This window comes from Mandrillus leucophaeus, unplaced genomic scaffold, assembly GCF_000951045.1.
Source record: "Mandrillus leucophaeus isolate KB7577 unplaced genomic scaffold, Mleu.le_1.0 Scaffold252, whole genome shotgun sequence".
Classification (NCBI taxonomy): domain Eukaryota; kingdom Metazoa; phylum Chordata; class Mammalia; order Primates; family Cercopithecidae; genus Mandrillus; species Mandrillus leucophaeus.
Window position 1 is genome coordinate 1,460,115 of NW_012102610.1, and position 20,549 is coordinate 1,480,663.

At 54.2% G+C, this 20,549-nt stretch overlaps 1 protein-coding gene across 1 annotated transcript in view; it reads right to left on the bottom strand.

Annotated features, from left to right (window-relative positions):
* Nucleotides 1–227: 227 nt before the first annotated feature.
* Nucleotides 228–20,549, bottom strand: part of NUP210 (nucleoporin 210kDa) — a 63,569-nt gene continuing 43,247 nt past the window's right edge. Inside the window, 13 exon segments of the mRNA XM_011983614.1 lie at nucleotides 228–1,772; nucleotides 3,045–3,128; nucleotides 3,203–3,298; nucleotides 3,744–3,960; nucleotides 5,324–5,574; nucleotides 5,930–6,076; nucleotides 7,360–7,483; nucleotides 9,834–9,970; nucleotides 11,284–11,504; nucleotides 12,838–13,013; nucleotides 14,508–14,682; nucleotides 16,343–16,434; nucleotides 19,592–19,750. Of these exon segments, the coding sequence (XP_011839004.1) occupies nucleotides 1,672–1,772; nucleotides 3,045–3,128; nucleotides 3,203–3,298; nucleotides 3,744–3,960; nucleotides 5,324–5,574; nucleotides 5,930–6,076; nucleotides 7,360–7,483; nucleotides 9,834–9,970; nucleotides 11,284–11,504; nucleotides 12,838–13,013; nucleotides 14,508–14,682; nucleotides 16,343–16,434; nucleotides 19,592–19,750 (1,980 nt within the window). The 3' untranslated portion in view covers nucleotides 228–1,671.

A 20,549-nucleotide genomic window follows, 5' to 3' on the forward strand; every position in this document is an offset into this window, starting at 1 on the left:
GTTTTGTCAACATGCCTTCTTGGGCACACTCACTTGCTGGCAAGATCTGGCTATGTCCAGATGCACTTGGATTTGCCAACCTGAGCGTGCTTGAAAATGATGCTCACCCCTTGGGGAGAATAAAGCTCAGACCTCCAGCTCTGCCAGGCCCTAGAGTATCATAGATGGGTAAAGGGAAGAAACCATCACCATCAGAGAGAAGTCTCATCAATGATCGCACCCTCTTGAAAAATCACATAGAGCTTTATTAAATAAACCAAGTAGAAAGGCTCCTGTTTACATCCAGGTTGTCAGTTTGAGCTCAAGTAATATGCAAGGCACAATTCTTCCTTTCTCCAGCTTTAGAAAAATCAACCACATGGCCCAGCGCTGAAGGACTGAAGGGGGCTTGTGCGGGATCCCCAGTCATCCTGGACTCTCCACACAGCGTCCATGCATGGATGGCCATGGGCATGAGTCTCTGGATCTCCCTGAGGGTAGCCTAGCCTCAGCCTGGAGCACAGGCGCCTGTGATCTGAGAATCTCAGATCCAGAACCAGGAGCTGGGAAGAGAGGACTTTTCCAAGGGTCTCCTCCCCCAGCCCCTGGGGAGTCCCTTCTGGATGGGCAGGCCCTGGGCTGGTGGCTGCCCTCCATCACCGGCCGGGGCCAGGCTCTAGGGCCTGCTGGGAAGCTGCCTGGGGCCCTGCGCCTGACGAGCTGCCATAAAAGTGGCCGCCTCTCACACTGGCAGGCGGTGGCTCAGATCTGCTGAGGTTCTGGAGTGGCACAGGAACAGGAGGAGCAAATGACACTGGGTCTTTGTGCTGAGGCAGGACACAGCAGCTTTCCGAAACACACACACAGAAAATACGACTCCTGCTGCCATCTCAAGGAATTTTCCTAAGGACAGTCCTGGTGTCCTGATGGAGTGAGAGGGATCACACTTGGGATGTCCCAGCAGGGCCTAAGCCAAGTCCACCAGATGTCTCAACAGCTTATGAAACAAAAACAGAGGACTGAAGTCTGTTCACAGTGGCCCGTGGTCGGGCAGCAGCCCTGGGTGAGCTCCCGTGTTCTCCAGCCTCTCGCTCACCCAGGGGTTGGCTATCCCGGCCTCCAGGTGCTGGTTCCTGAGGCTTCCGTTGCGGCAGTGGGGCAGACACAGGGACACTCATGTCCCACTGCTTCCCAACATTCCTAGCAGCAACCAGACTAGTGGAAAAGTAAGTTTTCACAGGGGGAAAAGCCCCACCAAAAAAATCCCTAAAGTAATTGGACAATCCTTTCCCTGAGACCACTACAGTAACATCACCTACAGACAACTTCTAAAGAGTACTTTTAACTGCTCAAAGTCTTGAGAAGGGAGAGATTTCAGCAAGGCTAGGAAAATAAAAATGAAACAGCACATTGTCCAGAAACCCTAGACAACCATGCAAAAAGGAATGAGCCAAAAAGTCTTAGCTTTGTAAGACCTGAAAGGAAAAAAACACACATTTAAAACTCCTATATAAAAGAATGAGCTAATGGGCAGAGCCGAAACTACAACTCTGTGTGAACAGAGACGGCAGTGAAGCTGGCCGGGGCACTCGTCTGGAGGGGCTTGTTCCAGTGTGAATGCAGTAGGGATCTCCCATCTTGGGGGCGCACGAGGCTCGGCTGAGATCCATCCTCTGGGAACCTTCACACGGCCTAGTGGGAGGCATAGGCTGGGCTCCACAGCCCTGAGGGAGGGCTGGCTTTGCGAGCAGGAGGCAGTGCATTGGGAGACGTGGGTGATGAGGCAGCGAAATCTAGGATGGGAAGAGAGACGATGTGAGCAGCAGAGCCAGGGAGAGCGGTGCGCTCCTCAGTTACAGCCAGCATTCAGCAGGCGCCTGCCTCACCCAGGACACTCTCATAGTGATGCCCCGAGGCCTCCCTGGCCAGCAGAGGGAAGTCCACCGGCACCTGCTGAGCTGGCCTCATCCACACAGAGAGGCCTGGGATGCCAACCTAACATCCAGGAGTGCAGAGCCTGTCCGGGGAGAACAAGTCTCAAGTTTCAGGACCGCAGCAGCATCTGTCCAGGGAGCATGTGGCAGGGAGGGCCTGTGCATCTGAAAGCAACACAGCCTTGGGCAAGAGTACCACAGGAACAAAGACCTCAAGGGGAGCAGTGATTCTGCAGTGCTCCGGAGTCCTTGCAGAGACCCAGGCGTGGCTCCCAAAACCCAGGGAGGAGCACGCTGAGAGAGGCAACTAGAAAGGGCAGGTGCCTGCTGCCAGAGCAGCTGCAGAAAGCAGCAGAGCTGTGAGAAGGCTGAGCACCCATGACCTCCCCTGGGCACTGCTTCGCAGGTGGAGAAGCCGTCAGGCAGAAGGCCAGGGCGTGTGGGCTCTCCTTACTCAGGAAAGTGCTTCTACCCACACAACTGGGTCTTCTTTCAAACAAATTCAGGGACCCCCCTGAAGCTGGTCCATGGGCCCCCAGGTCAGCAGACACGAGCTCAAGGACTCTCTGTGTAGGCGAGAGAACCCTCAAATGGGAATCAAAAGACATTAAAGGGCCTTCGCGTACAGCACTACAGGCTGGGCACTGCATTGTTTGAGAGAGAAATTGCATTCACACAGTGAGGTGCTCCCTGGAGCTGTGCAGGGTCACCAGAAACAGCTGGACCACTGAAAGAAATGAATTTGCCCCTTCTTCTGGGAAATTTCTCGTCAGAACTACCCAGAATCCCCATCTGTGAGTCAGCTCGTCCAACCCCAGCTTAGAGCCTTCTGAGGCAGCCCCAGCCGGTGAGAATCTGGTCCTAGCATGCACCCCTGCCTAGACAGAGCTCCTTGCTGCCCACACCTCCACCCAGCATGGCTCTGCCTGGGGAAAGCTCTTGCTGAACCAGGACTGGCAGCCCCTCTGCCCTGACCCTGCTGGCTCCCACATCTGTCCTCTGGGCCTCAGGCTCCTTTGGCCCAGGCAAGGACCTGTTGAGACTTAGGGTTCAGGAGCCTCGACCCCTCCCTCAGGGCTCTTTTCTTTCTCAGCAGCTCTGCCTGGTTCTGCCTGCAGGGGGGTTACTCACAGTGGGGGCTGTGCCCAGGGCTGGCTCGAGGCGTGAGGGCTGTAGGCACGGCAAGATCCCGGGGCGTGCAGACAGTGTGGTAGGCTGCAAGAGCACATGGTTGGTTAGAGCAGGCGGGGGCAGGGGAACAGACCCAGAGATACACGCAGCCTCCTCACCTATGATCATGACCGCCGTCCCAGCCAACAGGGCAAAGAGCGTGAAGAACATGACCTGGTAAGAATCCAGGAAGTGCTGAAAGAGGCTGGCTCCATCTGCCATCAATGGGAAGATGAGTTACCAAAACCACCAGGCCCACTGTGGTGTCCCATCATGTTCCTGCACTACTGTATGTCTACAGGGCAGTCCACAGGCCCCTCTTAGACATAAGGATGAGGGCCAGGCCACCTGCTGGAGGTCCGGGCCCACAGCTGCTCTTGATACTCTGGCGCTTCCTCTCCTGGCGCAGGCTGCAGAGCAGAGGAGGGGCACAGTCCCTGTGGGCCTCCACGGGGTTGGAGGCCCGTTGAGAACAGATGGGAAAGCTGGGGAACTAAAGTCTGCATCATGGCCCCAATGAGCAGTGATCACTTTGAGGGACATTCTGCATTTCTGACTACTCCATTTCTTACACCCCAGGTTTCTACTGATAGCCAGGACCACTTCTGCCTGTCCCTCCCCACCCTGGTCTGTCCCAGATGACATCATTCTGCAACTCACAAGGACCGGGCCCACGGCGATCCATCACAAAAGCCACTGTCACTGGGATGGTAATGGCTTGGTTGGTCGCAGGGCTGGAGAAGGTCAGGGTAGTGGACAGAGGGCCCTGGCTGCCGGCCGCGGGGTCCGAGATGCCAACTGTGTATGTGATGAAGCTGGGCCACCCAAGAGACTTCTCCTTTGCGAATGCCAGCACGGCTGGGGACCCGGATTTCACCTGGAAGAGACATCAGAGCTGGGGGTGGGACTCAGTGGAGGGACCACTGAGTGGGGCCTCAGGACCCCAAGGCGGGAGGGCTGCTCTGCATGGCCCATCTCTGGAAGCACCCCTGCTTCAGCCTGACATGCTGGGCTTCCCTCCTGGGGCCCAAGGGTATGGAGTAGAGACCCCTGCCCAGGTCACACCTCATGGGCAGGTAATGACACCTGGGCACTGCTCATGGACGGCATGTAGTCTGCAGAGTCGGGAAGCCCTGTACGTACTCAGGGTGTTTTTTGAGGGAAGGACAAATCAATATGAATGTCAGAATCAAATTCAAGTTTATTCAATTCTAATCAACTGCTGCTTACAAAAATGCTAAACCAGGCCAGGCGCAGTGGCTCACGCCTGTAATCTCAGCACTTTGGGAGGCTGAGGCGGGCGGATCACGAGGTCAGGAGATTGAGACCATCCTTGCTAACACGGTGAAACCCCGTCTCTATTAAAAATACAAAAAAATAGCCGGGTGTGGTGGCGGGCGCCTGTAGTCTCAGCTACTCGGGAGGCTGAGGCAGGAGAATGGCGTGAACCTGGGAGGTGGAGATTGCAGTGAGCCAAGATAGTGCCACTGCACTCCAACCTGGGCGACAGAGCAAGACTCCACCTCAAAAAAAAAAAAAAAAAAAAAAAGGCTAAACCAACACGAAATATCACCAAGCACCAGCTCTCCAAGGCAGCAGCCCGAGCTCTGCTCATGGCTGGTCTCCAGCAGCCACCAGCGGGCCGGCCCTCCTCTCTCATTGGCGATGCTGGGCATTCCCTGCCTCTGCGGGAGAACATGCCGTCACGCTGGCTGCAGCAAGGCAGGAGGATGAGCAGGTGGAAATGCCGAGGAACTCCTTGGTTCTCTCACCCCAGAACTCTTCCCAGCCTGCTAGGCTCCGGGCCTGAGGGATCATTCGCCCCCCAACCCCAACCCACGACTTAGTCATGGGGGAAGTGAGGCCTGGAGAGAGGGGACTTGTCCCAGCAGGGATTAGGGCTTTCCTCCCTGCTCTGTGGCGGATGCTCCTGCACTAAATTCGGCCATGCCACGCACCACACGCTCACTGGCACCTTCTCTGGGTTCTCAGTGCTGCCCCCACAAGCTTAACTTATAGCTGGGGAAGAACAGCAGAGGTCGGATCAATTAATACAATCACGCAGCCTGAGAGACAGCAATAGTGCTACAGAAAGAGTACTTCAATTTAAAAATTATAATTGTAAAAATAAATTTTAAAGAGAGCTGGCCCAGGACATCCACGCCACATTCCCTCTTCCTCCAGGGCCTTCCTGACACCCTTGACTCTGGCCTGGCCTGAGGCATGCAGATGCCACTCACCTCCAAGTTCTCCAGAACCTCCGGGGCACCAAAGACCCTGACCTCGGAGCTGGTGTAGTGGTTGCTCAAAAGGATTTCAGCCTGGTCGGCGAAGAGACCTGGGCTGAAGGGCACCTCGGCTCCCACCTGCTCTGTGGAGAAGTGGCTGCTGGAGAGGGAGGCAGTGACCACCAGAGCTGTCTTCTTCATGCTCAGGTGCTTCCGCTGCTTGTCTGTCAGCCTATGCATTGTGATTGAGCAGAAGTACTGGCCTGCGGAGACAAGAGTGTATTGTCTTGTCCCCTCTCCTGCCTGTGCACTGATGTCATTTCTTCCCCCTGCTTCTCTAACCAGGGTACTCTTATGCATCCTCCAGAGCCTAGGTGAGAAGTCACCTCCTCCAGAAGTCCTCCTGGGAATCCCCCGTAAAGGCCTTGGCCAAGCTAGGATACCCTCTGTGACCAGCAGTCCTCCCAAGTCCCCCTGGAGTCAATCCCCAGGCTGGGCTCCTAGCAATCTCTGCCCTCCGGACAGACGGCCATGGTGAGCTGGGCACATGAAGCCCCAAGATCCCAGAAGACAGAGACTGTCTCCAAGTCCCTTTCACTTTCAAATCCTCGTAGTTACCCAGAGCAGCATCAAACTGTGGCTCTACGGTGAACACATCTTGAGATGGGAAATCAAAGACGGCCGGCTTGAACTGGGACTGGCAGCTGATGAGGGCCTCTGGGTGCAAGGCCTGGATGACTTCCCTCTGGGTGGGGGTGCACTCGCCTAGAGAGGGGAGATGAGAGGGTGTGGGCCAGGCCCGATGGCCACCACACCGAATTCCACCAGGCCTGCACAGGCTGGCTGGGCTGCAAATGCCACCTGCCCTTGCATGTCTTCCAGCAGGGCCTCAGGGCTGCTCTAAGTTTTGGGATGAGCCAGGATTGGTAAAGCCAAGGACACATCATATGGAAGAGGGCGCCATTCGGCATCACAGGGAGCTTCAAGTCAGAATTTCAGCATCTGTTCCAGACCTTGTATCCAGGGGCACAGCAGATGGGCCGGGCCCACTAATGCCTGACTTCTGTCCCTGTCAGCAGGGGAAATGGCAATTTACTTCTGCACATTTGGAGGGTACTAGTTCTCCACTAACACCTGAGCAGCATTTTGGCAACGGCACAGTGCTGTCCACTTGTGCTGAGGAAGGAGCAGAGGCTGCCATGATGGAACAGAGCTGCCTCATTAATTAGGACGAGAAGGGCGGTGCTTCACTCTGCCAGTGAAGTGGTGTAAGAAAACAGCCCTGTTGACTTACTTATTTCCTTTTTTTTTTCTTTTTGAGACGGAGTCTCGCTCTGTAGCCCAGGCTGGAGTGCAGTGGCCGGATCTCAGTTCACTGCAAGCTCCGCCTCCCGGGTCCATGCCATTCTCCTGCCTCAGCCTCCGGAGTAGCTGGGACTATAGGCACCTGCCACCTTGCCCGGCTAGTTTTTTTTTGTATTTTTCAGTAGAGACGGGGTTTCACCGTGTTAGCCAGGATGGTCTCAATCTCCTGACCTCGTGGTCCACCCGTCTCGGCCTCCCAAAGTGCTGGGATTACAGGCTTGAGCCACCGCGCCCGGCTGACTTACTTATTTCTGGCAGCCGCTGTTCAGGGCTGTCATGGGCAGGGGATGGGATTCAACATTCTGTGCATGACCTGGGAGAGGTCATTACAAAAATTAAAACCAGCAACCAGTCCTGCTAATTCATCAGTTTCCGGGATTCATGGTGGGAAATTGTGGCTTTCTTTGCTAGGGTGCCCTTGGGCTGAAGTCACATTTCTAGTGCAGAACAGGCACCTTCCGGGAGCTGGGCTCCATTATGAAGATTCCTTTCACTGGCTCAGCTTTTGGAGGACTCCAAGTTCAGAAACGCTGGAAGGAGTGGACGAGTGGGGGCTAAATGCCCTCTCTGGAGTTGGTGTGAGTGTGAATAGGAAAAGCAGACAAACTCCATCTGGAGGACACAGGAAGCCACCTCCCTGCTCCCAGGTACTCTGAAGACCGCCCAAGCCCCTCATTAAGTACCTCTCAGGTTAGAGCTTCTGTCTCCCACGGCAACAATCACTCTGGAGGCTGTAGCCTCCTGGAAGCTGGTCTGGATGGGGTGGAGGTGACGGGCCATAATCCTCTGAGGGACGCCGACCACGACCTAGAGAGGGAGCCAAGGAAGCTTCATGGAACGCCGCCTATGTCCTCGTGCATGCTGGGCGTTTCCACGACCTCCCCCTGCAGTCTGACACAGTGTCACCCATTTCACAGGTGGCAACGCTAAGGCTCAAAGCCTAAATGCCTTGCTAGAATGTGGCAGAGAGGGGGTTTGAGCCCAGTCTAGTCAGACTTCACAGCTCAGTTCTCCCATTGAATAAGCTGCTTCTCCCAGCAGCCAACTAGACGCTGAGGAGCGGGCCTGAATTCATTAATCGATCTGGGTAGCCTGAGGATTTTGGCTCTTGGGACAGCCAGGATCACTTCTCCGTAGTACAGCACCGCACCCCACCCAGAATCCAGTCTGCCCAGATTTTCCCAGCTGTTCCCCCGGGCCCATCCTGCACCTGGCCACATCCAAACAGCCCCAGGCTGGTGACCTCCCTGCAGTCCCTTGGCTAGGACACCCTCCCACCTTCTCTGCAGAGCCCAGCCCCATCCACCCTTCAGGCCCAAGTCCACTTCCTGCAGCTGAAGGCCCCCCTCCCTCTCTCAGCAGGCACCAGCGGTCCCTGCCTCGGGGGATCTGGTTTCTACCAGTAGGTGAACTTCAGAGCAGGGATGGGATCGAAGCCCCTGCAGGTCCCAGGGATATGCCCCATGCAGAGCTGTAGGTGACCAGGCCTGCATCACTGTCAAACTCACGGGGCCTCCTCTCACGGCTTACCACCATCCACCTCCAGGGACTGACAGAGGCTGTGTCCCACTCCCTAGCCTGGGACCCCCCAACCCTGGCTCTCCTCTCCCCTTCCTCCCTGTCCACCCTCAGAGAGTGCCCAAGGCCTCCTGGTCCCTCTCCTACCTGCACTCCCAGAGTGCCCGTGTGCTCCCACCCACTCCCAGGGCTTCAGAAGCCACCTCTGGAGTGAGACCCCCACCCTGTCCAGCCTTCTTCACAGTGCTTCTGCCGCACCCGCCCAGCTGCGCTCCCTGCCTCACCTGGGAGAGCTGTGACATCTCTAGCTCCCTGGCCCAGGCTCCTCACCTCCCTGCAGGCCTACCCACCTCTGTGTGCCCCTCTTAACAAAGGACCAGTAGCAGCCTGGTCACCCCAAGCCCTTCCTCCCCTCCAGCCCCACTTCTGGATGCTCATGGAGCTCTGATGTGCCTCCCTCCCTCCCATCTCTCCCAAACCTGCCTTTAGATTCTGCCACACCCCATGAACCCAGCTGAGGGCCTGGCCTCAGTCTCTGGCCAGTTACCCTGCAGCCACTGCTCTCTCGAGCTCCTCCAGGAGCCAGGTAACCTCAGCAAACACAGCCTTGGTCTATAGCACTGTTTAAAAAACTCCACTGAGTGTGGCATAAGCTTCTACCCCTTCACCCTGGAACAGGAGCAGCAGCAGTTAATTTCTGCTGAGCACTGGCTAGGAGCTGAGCACCACCCTAGGGGCTTCCCACGTGCTAACTCACTGAATCCTCACAACGCTATCATCCCCATTATACAGACAAGAAAACCGGGGCATAGCGAGACTCAGTGATTGCTCAGTCATAGCCTTGTAGTGGCCAAGCTGGGATTTGACCTAGACTGCCTGGCTCTAGATGCCCCACTGTCAACCTGCACCAAACTGCCCGGAATCCAGTGCATTTCCTGATCTGATCACAAAGCCAGACCATGCTTCTCCCATACCCTCTGTTCCAGCCCCCCATGCTCTGCCCTTGAACCCTGCACACCTTTGTCCATGCTACCCCATCTCCTGACCAGAGGCTCTTTCCAGGGGAGCACAGCTGTATTGTCAGAGGATGCCTCTGTCTGCAACTGGCTTGCCCAAACCGCAGAGCTGCAGCACTAAATATGCAAACTATTAGGTTAAACTGCTAGGTTCCATAAAGCACATGCTGCCTCTAAAAATGAGATGCATTTGGATCTCAGTCAGACTTGGCCCACTGATTCATTCTCAACTGGAGATGAATGGAAGAGACAGCAGGTTTTGTTGCCTCCAGACTCAAAAGTTGACTTGCACAGGTAGTCTTAACCTTGCAGGTGACAGGGAAGCACCGGCTCCCAGGAAGTGCCCACTCCGGGGTTGCCAGAACCAAGCCCATGGGAGCTGGAGTCCACCCTACAAGGCTGCCTGTCCTCATCACACCCTCTTGAACATGGGCAGACTGAGGCCTAGAAAGAAAAGGGAGCTTGTCTCCACGTCAGAGTCAGCACAGTCCCAGACTCATGACTCCCAGACCCCAAGCCCTCAGACGGTTTTTCTCTAAAAGGAAAAGTCTTCATAATCCTCCCAGGTCAGGCCCACCTCACAGGCCACTGAGCCACTTGTGCCTCTGCTGCTTGGAGCCTACCTCCTTGTAGGTCTTCAGGTGCCCAGCGACCTCGTAGTAAACTGTCACAGATCCCACAGCCCGTGCCACAGCCACACCCGTCTTGGGGTCTATGTGGAGGATGCTGTTGGCCGAGGAGCTCCAGGTTCCCGAGAGGCCTGGAGAGGAAACATGGATGTCACCCCCTTCCCATAGCTGGACACTCCAGTCAAAGCCCAGCTCACCTGGATGATAAGCCAGCCTCCTCACTGGCTGCCACTACCCCAATGGGGCTCACTCAGCAGCCTCAGGAGACAGCCTCACTGCCTGCCCCAGTGCCGGTCATGCTCCTGGCTCCAGCCACCTGGAGCCATCAGCTCTCCTACCCTGCTGCACCCACCCTCTACAGGGCTGTGGCCCCTAGCACCTGCTCTCCCTGACCCACAGCTCCCTGCCTGGAATTTCCTGACCATCCTGGCATGAAGCTTTAGCTGATCCCTGCCCAGGAATGGTCTGGTGCTGCTGCCAGGCCCTGCCCTCTGTAGCTCCTTCCCCAAAGCACAGCCCCTCCCCATTCCTTCGTTGCCTTATCAATTCCATTTTAGCAAACAGCAGGTGTGAGGCTCAGAGCTTTCACCACATACACTTCTGAGTTAAAAGCCAATCACATTATATAATAAATACAATTAAAGGACTCAACTATAATCTATTTATGGCAAATTATATTTGTTTTTCCTTAAAGGTTGTATTTCATCTCCTTTTAAAATGAATTTAGTAAGGTAAAAAAAAAAGGTGGAGACAATTTGAAAATAAAAACTAAGTAAATAATTGTACATGTCTTCCACAGATGTACTACAGGTCACCTGGGCATGGCTGAAATTTGGAAGTCACTGATTTAGCCCAATGTCCTTCTTTGCTTAAGTCTCCTAGCCTGTGCTGTTCACGATGGCGGCCACCTCCCACAGAATTCACTAAAATGGTCAATTCAGTTCCTCAGCAGCAGCAGCAGCGATCCGTGTGTCTCCTGGCTAGAGGAACTGCGTGAGACTGTGCAGAGGCAGGATGCCCCACAGGAGCAGGGGATGCCCCACAGGAGCAGGGGACGCCCCCCGGGAGGAGCTGTTCCAGAAAAGGGCCGGCAAATGCTTTCTCTGAAGGTCGGACATAAGCATTTGGGTTATGCAGCCTATATGATCTCTGCTATGACCACACAATCTGGCAGTGGTAGGGTGACAACAGCCACTGACCATACACAAATGCATGGTCCAGCTGAGTGTCAACAAAAATTTCCTTGCAGAAAACAGGCACAGGCTGGATCTGGTCTCTGGGCAGCAGTTTTGGAGCACTGCTCCTGAGTATCCTGCAGGTCTGCCTGCAGGCCCCCGTAACTGGCGCCGAGCCCCCGCTCGGGTAGCCCCCACCCAGGTAGCCCCCACTCAGCTTTGCAAGCGTCCGTGACTCCACAGGTTCCCTGGCTCAGGATCTGTCTTACCTTCCAGGCTGGTCAGAACAGTGGCCAGACAGAGCACGTCCCCCACCACCATGGCCCCGGACAGCTCTGGGGAGATGGCCTGTAGGACAGGCAGGGGCACGAAGTCCGAGAGGCCTGGGTGCTCTGCGTCCCACACACGGAGCAGTGTCAGGCCCACACTGACTGTGCGGACAACGCAGGTGTTGTTGGTGGGGCCCTTCCCGATCTGCACAAAGTCGTCTCTAGGCACAGGAGAGAAAGGAGGGCTCACTCTCAGTCTTGGTAAAGAAGCCTCCAACTCCCAGATGGAGAAATGTAGTCCAGGTCCTCTGCTGAGCAAAGCATTCGACTGACTGAGGTCCCAGTTGTGGCCCCAACTCGAGGTTACCAAACAGCGGCCCCAGACGAGGGACCACTGCAGGCAGATGGCACAGGCTCTACCTCCTCACTTGTCACCCCAGAAAGCACACACAGCCCGCAGCTAGGCAGTGGCAGCAGCATCATTCCGGCATTCCAGAAAGGAAACTGAGGCCTCGAGAGGAAAGAGATCCAGAGTGCTTCCCTACACTCTTCCCACCAGAGAACTGGACATGCCAGAAAGGGAAGGCTGCCCTTACTATGCAACCTGACTGCAGAAGCAGCCTCTGCCCTTTCCGCCTCTGAAAAATGGGGATCATCACGTGCCCGCGACACAGGCCTGGCGTGAGTATTACATGAGGTCAGCAGTGGGGAGGCACCTGCCACAGGGCAGGTGCTCAATGTTGCCAATGGCAGCTTTGGTGCAGAAGTGTGGACTGTGTGGGGTGACAGTTTGGGTTAGGGATCGTGGCTGCATCCTTGCCTCCACCACACCTTTTGATCCTGAGTGCTGACTGGGTCTCTATCAGGTGCTCCTGCCACAAGAAGGCCAGAATGACCTGCAGTGCAGCCAAAGGGCTGGGAGAACTGGGCTCCATTTCCTCCAGGACATGCCCTAAACTGACAGATGGCAATTCTGTGCACACACACAGAGCACCATGGTTTGCCAGAGGTCCTCATGACCCACTCCCTCAGCTGAAGGAAAGCCCTCGAACCTAGGCCACACTGCCCAACATGATAGGTGTGGAAACAGATTTTTGGATGGTGACCTGCTCACAGGGCCCACAAAGGGCAGAGCTGTGGCTAGAACCAGGCCTGACTCTAAACCCTAGTTCTTTCCATAAGGCAACACCCTTGACACCTGTCTTTGAATGCATTCAGCAACAGGGAAACACAACCGTGGCAGGACCTGTGGGCAGCCAAGGCTGAAGGGCCAATCTCCTGTGCCTCGGGGCGCGCTCCCTGGAGCTTCCCCACACCCTACTTCCTCCTCTGGGGGCTGATGCCTGTCTATCTTCCTCTGAGATGGTCTGCATCCCCCGAGGGCAGTGGTGCTTCCTCGTGGCCCTGCACGGTGCAGCATGCCCACATCTCTTGGAAACTGAAGTAACGTACATCTTCCTTCAATAGCAGCAGCCTTTCTGTGTTATCCCCAGTTGTCTCTACCAGGTACCAGACAGGACTTCACAGGAGAAATGACCCTCGCCCACATCCTACCTGTTAGTGGCAAAGTTGAGGACCGAATTGTGAGCATGGAAGACATCTCCAGAGTTGTCGTGGAAGTGGACAGTGAAGGTCACGGTCATTCCCAAAGGCACAGCCACCAGGGCCTCCTTGTTCTGGGTGTGCAGGACAGGGCTCATGGAAACCCTCAGGTAGGAAACAGGGGATACCTAAAGGACAACATACAGGTATGATGAGGATTCAGTCCCAGGGACTGGCCTCCAGCAAAACCTACCTCTCAAGGAGGGGACGCCTGCCCCCAGGAGGATCCACTTCAGGAACAATGCGGGGCTGGACTTAGGGGTCCTGAGAGGAGTAAAGGCCACACTCCCCAGAGTGTCCCAAACTAGTGACAAAGTTCTTACCTCCCAACACAGCAGATTGGCCTCACTATGAGAAAACCCACCCAGGAGTGTCCCAATCCATGACTTGGAAAAATGAGATCGCTATTCACATTGAGAGAGGGCCCCCTGGGCTGCAATATCCAGTTTCTTCAGAGAACCTGGCTCTCGGGGCATTTAAAGAAACAACGTCCTTCTGGATCGCAGGGGAAGCTCTAAGCATGTCACAGTGTGCCTGCAGGCCACCAGGGCAAGGAGGGAAATGGGGATTTCTGGAGCCCAAGAACCCAAGCTCCATAAACAGCAGCCCTTGTTTCTCTGAGTCCAGGTGAAAATCTATCCTGGCTCAAAAACTAGTGCTCCAAAGGTCTGAACTTCTTTGACAAAGTTCAGTGGTGCAGTGTCTGGTATACAGCTAGTGCTCAATACATATTTGTTGAAATAGCATGAGCAGTCAGTCACTTTCACTCACCAAAAACTAGAGCGGGGGATCTGCTGCCAGGCACCCACTTTGAAACAGAAGATGTGAATTAATGAAAAAGGTCTGTGACCCAGGCAGAGTCTAAAGATTTAAGTGAGTGTGTGTCTTCTGTCATCCAGGGTTCAGCAAGTGGTGATGAGACATGGAAAGAAAATTCCATTCAGCAAAACCCCAGGACCTGACCCAGGGATGCTGATGGAGAAGGTCCCATCCCTAAGGAACACAGAATGGCAGAGGGCAGTGCCATGACATGGTAGAAGGACACCACCCAAAGCAGACAGACCCCATCTCTCAATTCCCATGCAACCTTGAGCAAGTCACTCCCACTCTGAGCCTCAGTCTCCTTGTCTGGAAAATGGGCCACCTCATTCTCAAAACCACAGCGGATGTCATGTACTGGATGTCATGACTTTTATGGCAGATACCGGGCATATCATCCAATGCTCTTAAGAACAGATCATGTTCCAGGCACTGGGCTGGCCCAGAGCAGGAGCTCCACCATGGGTGGTGATAACATCAGTGGCCAAGCACGGTGGGTGGAGCACCGGCACTCCAGTCAGGAAGCTGTAGTGCCAGTCCCATTTCTGTAACCTTACGCCAATCATGGATCTCACTGGGCCTCATCTATGAAATGAAGTACTTGGAATCAATGATCTCCCAAGGATCTTCGGCTCTGACGACCAGAAGATGCTGTAGCTTTTTATCTACCCTGAGTTACTCTTAAATTCCTATCTACAGTTTCCCAGCTGGAAGGTGAATATATTCACTTTTACTCCTGAGAGGCATATTACCTCAGTGCTATTGCTTTCATTACTCCAAAAAGGAGGAGGATGCAACCCTACCTTTACGGCAACAATGATGGTTTGGTTGGCCCCAAAGGGCTCTTGTGCAATCACTTCGATGGTGGATGTCCCGATCATAGACCCTGATGCTAGAAAGCCTTTCTCATCAACATGCACGACTGGAACCTTTTCAGGTCCATCTAGGACGCGGTAGCTCAGAGAGGCTGCACCATCCCTTTGGAAAACAAAATAGAGCTGTTTTTGTAGACGGCAGCAGTGGGAGTGGGCCTGGATACAATGCCAGGACATCTAAGAGTCTGCAGCTCCCCATGCTCCTTGGAGGTGGAAAAGGCCCAATCTTGGCCCCACGGGCCTCAGGACCATGTGCTGTCAGTTGTCTGAGGCTTCATCAGTCACCCACGGAAAACTAATTCAGAAATCCAATGGTTCCAAGCAAAGTGAGGCTTCTCACTCTTCCCAGAGCAGCGCCTGCCGTGGGTCGGCCAGCAGGCAGGGAGAGACTGTGAGGGCAGTTTCTTTCATCAGCTCCATGGGACATTTACTGTAAAATATCATTTCTGCAGCAAATTGTTCTCAATTTACTGAAGCAAGGCAGCCTGGCATAGTGGAGGATGGGGCTTTGAGTCTGACAGAATCCAAAGCCGGTCCCAACACGTCCTGCCACCAGCTGTGTGCACATTACGTCCCCTCTTCTCTCGGCATTGACTTCTTACATGGTAAAAGGTGTGCAATGATCTTGCCTTGTCCTATTTCTAAGGACTGTCAACAGGATAAAAACAGGCTACCTGCTAAGAAAACTGTTAGCAAACTACTGATACTATGCACTGGGTAGGAAGCAAATTACACCATATTTTTTACCCTTTTACATATTTATTAATATAATAAAGAAACCCAGGAAGGAAAGGCCTCCAGCTCCCAGGGCTAGTTCCCATCATCTCTGTCTCTTCCACAGCCCTATAGATGACTAGGAGCAAATGTTATTGCTTCTGCCTAAACATTATTTCTCCACCAACCCCTTCCTCTTAACCTGGGGAACTCTTACTCATCCTTCAAGAACTCCAGCCCGAGCATCTCCACCTGGGACATGCCTCCCCTAAATCCCCATGGACAGCACACTTCTTTGGGCTCTGGCTTGAATACTACATCTTGCTTTCTAATAGCCTTCTCCTGCTACCCTCCTCCAGGGCACCCTATGTCACCCATATCCGCGTTCCTGGAGCCCAGCATGGAGCCTGGCACTTTGTTACTTTTGGCTGAATGAAAACATGTATGTGTTTCATGCAACAAGTAAGTGTCCTGTGGCCTGTGGAGTCTCCCGCTTGGCAACTGCCATTCAAATGCAAGCCACTGTTATGAAAGGCATCCTCTTGGAATCAAAGGTAGGAATTATGTTTGCAGAAGAGCTTTAAACAGCTCTTGCCAAGCGTTACTGTGTGGCCCCCTCGCCTGGGGATCTCCCTAGAGTGCAGCTTCTCCTTGGGCAGGTCTTGGGTGGAGCCTGAGAGCTGCATCTCCTCTTCCTGATGATGCTGATGCTTCTGGCTCATCAGCTACACTCTGAGTGGCAAGTATGGAAACACAACACTTCTAAGCTGGTGTTTTTTTCCCCTTTTAAAGACTGAATTTTAGTAGCTTGCATAAAAATGTTTCTAGGCTACAAGGAGGAAAAAGAGACCCACAGTGAGAAGTGATTTCAAGAAGCAGAGAAGCACCACAGAGAAGAGAAGGAGCAGGCAGAGGCCTCATCCATTCCAAGCACAACAGGAGAAAACCTCCCTGAAAGCACCCATGGCTCCTGACAGGGTTGACACATGAGCTGTCGGATGCAAGTACAGCCACACAGCTTTGCTGGAAACAAGAGCTGAGTCACGTACCTGTTTGTCTGCAGCTTTATATACGAGTTGGGCGACATTAATATTTGTTCTGCTTCTATTTCAGGGTTGAGCAGCTGCAGCTTCTCAAACACCTGCAAGAGAGGGCAAGTTTCACTTCCGATGGGGCACTGGAGTCACATCCAGGCCAGGTGTCTGCTTCTCTCCTAGCAGCAAGAGTCGAGGAGGGGCAAGAGAGGAGAAAAGCAGCTTTCTCGCCTGTCAGGTCACTGGTGACATGATGTGAAGGGCTGACCTTTAAGAGGCCAAAGGTGTGGCCAGGTGCAGTAGCTCAGCCAAGGCAACACAGCAAACCCCCAGTCTCTACAAAATAATTTTAAAAATTAGCCAGGCATGGAGTGTGCAACTGTAGTACCACTACTTGGGAGGCTGAGGCTTGCACTCCAGTCTGAACAGCAGAGCAAGACCCTAATACACACACACACACACACACACACACTTGGGAGGCTGAGGCTTGCACTCCAGTCTGAACAGCAGAGCAAGACCCTAATACACACACACACACACACACACACACACACACACACACACGTGTGCGCACCAAAGATATGATGAGAAAAGGCAGGCAGCCTCATGTTTGTGTAGCCTAATGGGAGCTCCTTTAAGGAGCCTGGAAACACAGGCCTCTCCCTCCGTGCCCAGTGAGGGAGAACTTTACTTGCTAGGATGTGAGCTCGGAGGGCAGCACGCACAACTCCAGCAACAGGATCTTGCTCAGGGTAACTGTGCCAGGACTGAGCCTGGGCAAGGCACCACCTAACTGCTCCTTCTTCTCACAGAGACATCCTCCTCCTCATTGCCACCGTCTCAGAACAACCCCCGTTCCACCTCCCAGGCCCCTCTGGCTGGCTCTGGCCATGCTCTTGCAGGATCCACATAGACACACACAAGGGCCTGGCGAGGAGCTCAGTCTAGCAGATGATCAGCCTCATGAGACTGGCTCAGATCTGATCCTGGGACGCCCAGGTGCTCCAAGGCCCTGGTAGCTCCCCGAGCCCACAGCAGCAACACCTGCCTGGGAACTCCAGACCCCTTCTCTGTAAGACTTCAGATGTGTCCACCACCTGTGTAAGTCCCCTCTCTAAGGCCCCTTGGGGCTGCTGCCTCTGTGGCCTCCCAGCCTGGTTCAGGGGCAGTCACCAGCTGGCAGGTAAAGCTGTGCCCTGAGCTCCCCACTGGCCTCTGATCAGACCAGGTGGATGCCCCTTGGGCCTGAGCCCTGGGCCATGGCCAGTATCATCAGATCTGACAAGTGCTTCTCCAAGAGGAAGACGGCCTGATTCTGTCCCTCCCGGCTCCTTCTGTGCTCTGTCCAGGTAAGCCTAGATTTCCTTGTGTGCACGGTCCACAACTAACACCCTCTCCACGCCTGTCTTGAGAGTTGTGGGCTCCATATGAAGTGACAGGAGGGGCAGCACTTCCCAAATGATGAGAAACAGCCTTTGGAAGCTGGGTGGGGTTTCAGTGTCAGGTGAGACGAGGCTGACTTGTATGCCCCCTTCCAGCATCCACAGGGAAGCCACCTCACTGAGTCTGACGCAGACACACTTACTGCCCGGTAAATACATTCACAAATAGGGTTCCTCCTATTTTTTTTAAACCATGCATTCCTATCTTTCTCTTTAGATGAAGGGGGAGTTGTAAGAGATTTCCCACTTTCCTGTTAACTAGAAGAAAAGCAACAGCACAAGCCCCATGGTAAATGGCAACTGATACTTGATCTCACTGTCAGGAAGACAACAGGGAGTGGTGGGGCCTGTGGCAAACTGGACAGCGCAGCTCTAATGGAGTCAAGGTTGCTTCTCATTGCCTGCTGATTTTGCTGTGGCAGACACCATATCTTTAGGACATGCTGCATCTTAGATTTTCACATAGAATCTTCCTATCTTTACATGACAACAAGCTGTCTCAAAGGCCTGAGTAAGCCAAATAAAACACATTTGTAGGCTGGATCCAGATTCTCTAGTTTCTGATTTACTCAAACTCCACCTGCTATCAGATAGGGAAACAGAGGCACAGAGCTGTCAAGTGACCCAACTGAGGTCACAGAATTTGGAAGCTGCAAAGCCCTGCCTTTAATTCCATGATAGGCTCCAGAACTTACTTCCTTTTAACAAAGAACATGCACTTGGTGAGTGTGGGGATGTGCATGTGGACCTCTGTGTGTCTGTATATGTGTTTATGTATGTATATGTGTGTCTGTGTGTGTGTGTGTGCGCACGTGCAGGCAGGAGTGAGGGGTTGGCAAATCGGTGGGGTTTTTTTGTGTGGGTGTTTTCTTTCTTGAAAAGTTTGCTTCTTTGCCCCTGATCAGGGAGGTGCTTGGGTTAGACATAGTTTATTTCTTCTTGAGGAGGGGACTAGAAACTGTTTTGGGACATATAGGGAACATTTTTTGTTTTTCTTTACAGCTTAGGAGCACCTAGGGGTTACTGAGGTCCAGAGGAGCAGAACGAGGCCCTTGAAGACAAAATTGCTCTTCAGAACCAATTTGCCAACTCCCTACCTTGCAGAGGGGCCCAGAGAGGCAGGAGCTCACCCAGATCCCATCCTGTAAGTAGCAGGGACAGGCCAGATACAGACCCAGGGCTGCACCCCAGGCAGGAGAACTGCTGGACTCAGTCCTGACCCCCTGGCTCTGAACAAGGCCCCTCCCTCTCTGAGGCTGTTTTCCAAATGCAGACAGGTCACAGTACCCCGGCCTCTTGAGGCCACTCCCCACTTACCCTGTGACCTTGACCCTCCCCGCCTCAGGGGCATCAGCAGGTGGCAGCCCCTTCAGCCCCTGCCCAGCAGGCTTCACCTGAGGTCTGGAGGCAGCAATACTGAAAAACGTGTAAGGGCGCCCCAGCCTCTGGGTGCTCTATGTGTGTTAAATAAACACAGATGATGAAATTAAAGGCCACTCAGCCACAGGGAGCCCCAAGCTCAGAAATTTTTGCTCTTTTGGCCACACATCAAGTGAGTTTCCACCTCCAGGCCTTTGCCAGCCCCTCTCATCCGGAAACATTACTCTTCTGTGAAGACTTTGCTTGGCCCTACCTCTGGGCTCCCACAGCACCAGTCACACTCGGATGCTTACCCCACTGCGATGGACCACTGTCAACCCCATGGACTGAGAGCTTCTCAGGTCTCCCAGCCTCTACCCATGCAACATGTGGCTCTGGAGGAGGATTGGGCAGCTGGCACTTCCTCTCCCCCTTCCCTGTGGCCTGTCCACCTGCCTCCTACCTGGACTTGGATCTCATCCGAGAGTTCTCTAGCCAGGCCATACAGCTGCCCCGATGTGGGGTCCACAGCCTTGACCACCACCCTCAGCCCGGTCCGGCCTTTCACCCGGCCAAGCACGTTCATGGCAAAGTTGTACTGTGACGGGAGTCGGATCGACGCCTGGAAGACATCAAACACATTTTCAAGTGTAAAGCCCAGGTCCCTGTGTCCTCAAAAAGGCAAAGCTGGACAGTAGGCCCAGAACCCCCAAGCCCTCCTCCTGGCAGCTGTTGGCCTATTCTCAAGGGCCCTGCCTTCCTGCCCGGGTTGGGTCTGCTAACTCCAGAGCTGTGCAGACCCGGCTTCCCCAGCTTGGGTGCCCAGGTCCTGCCCTGCCTGCATTGCACAACGTGCACAGATGCATTTGGAAAACACTGGGCCCACCCACATAAGCCAAGGGCCTTCATGACAGGTTGTCCCTCAGACTTCAGTGCTTGTAGGTCGCCCAGAGCGATGCTGGGTTTTGCAGTGTGTCCCTGCAGACTGCTTTGTTTTGGGATATCTGTTAATAAGTCTCACTGCTTGTGCTCCATGGGGGCAATGTGGGGGAGCCCCCAGGCACCAGGGACAGGACCCTGTTCCCACTGAGTAGGGTTGTGGGGGGCATTAGTCCTACACTAGACAAGCTTCAGACAGCCTTTAGGGAATCCCATCCCTGGGTCTGGGCCTCTTTCCAGGCCTCCATCCCCACTGTCCCTGAATGAGGCAGGGAGCGACCTTTCAAGCCACCCTCCACTTGGGTCCTGTGTGTCCAAGACCCACCTGGGCTTGAGCCTAGAGTCACAGGGGCTGGTGTCCAGTCCCATTTCCCCACTGGCTTGCTGGGCAACCCTGGGCAAGTCCCTTCCTGTTTCTGGCCTCAGTTAACACAGAGGGACTTAGTAATCTCCCCGGCACCTTCCAGCTCTGACATCTTAGG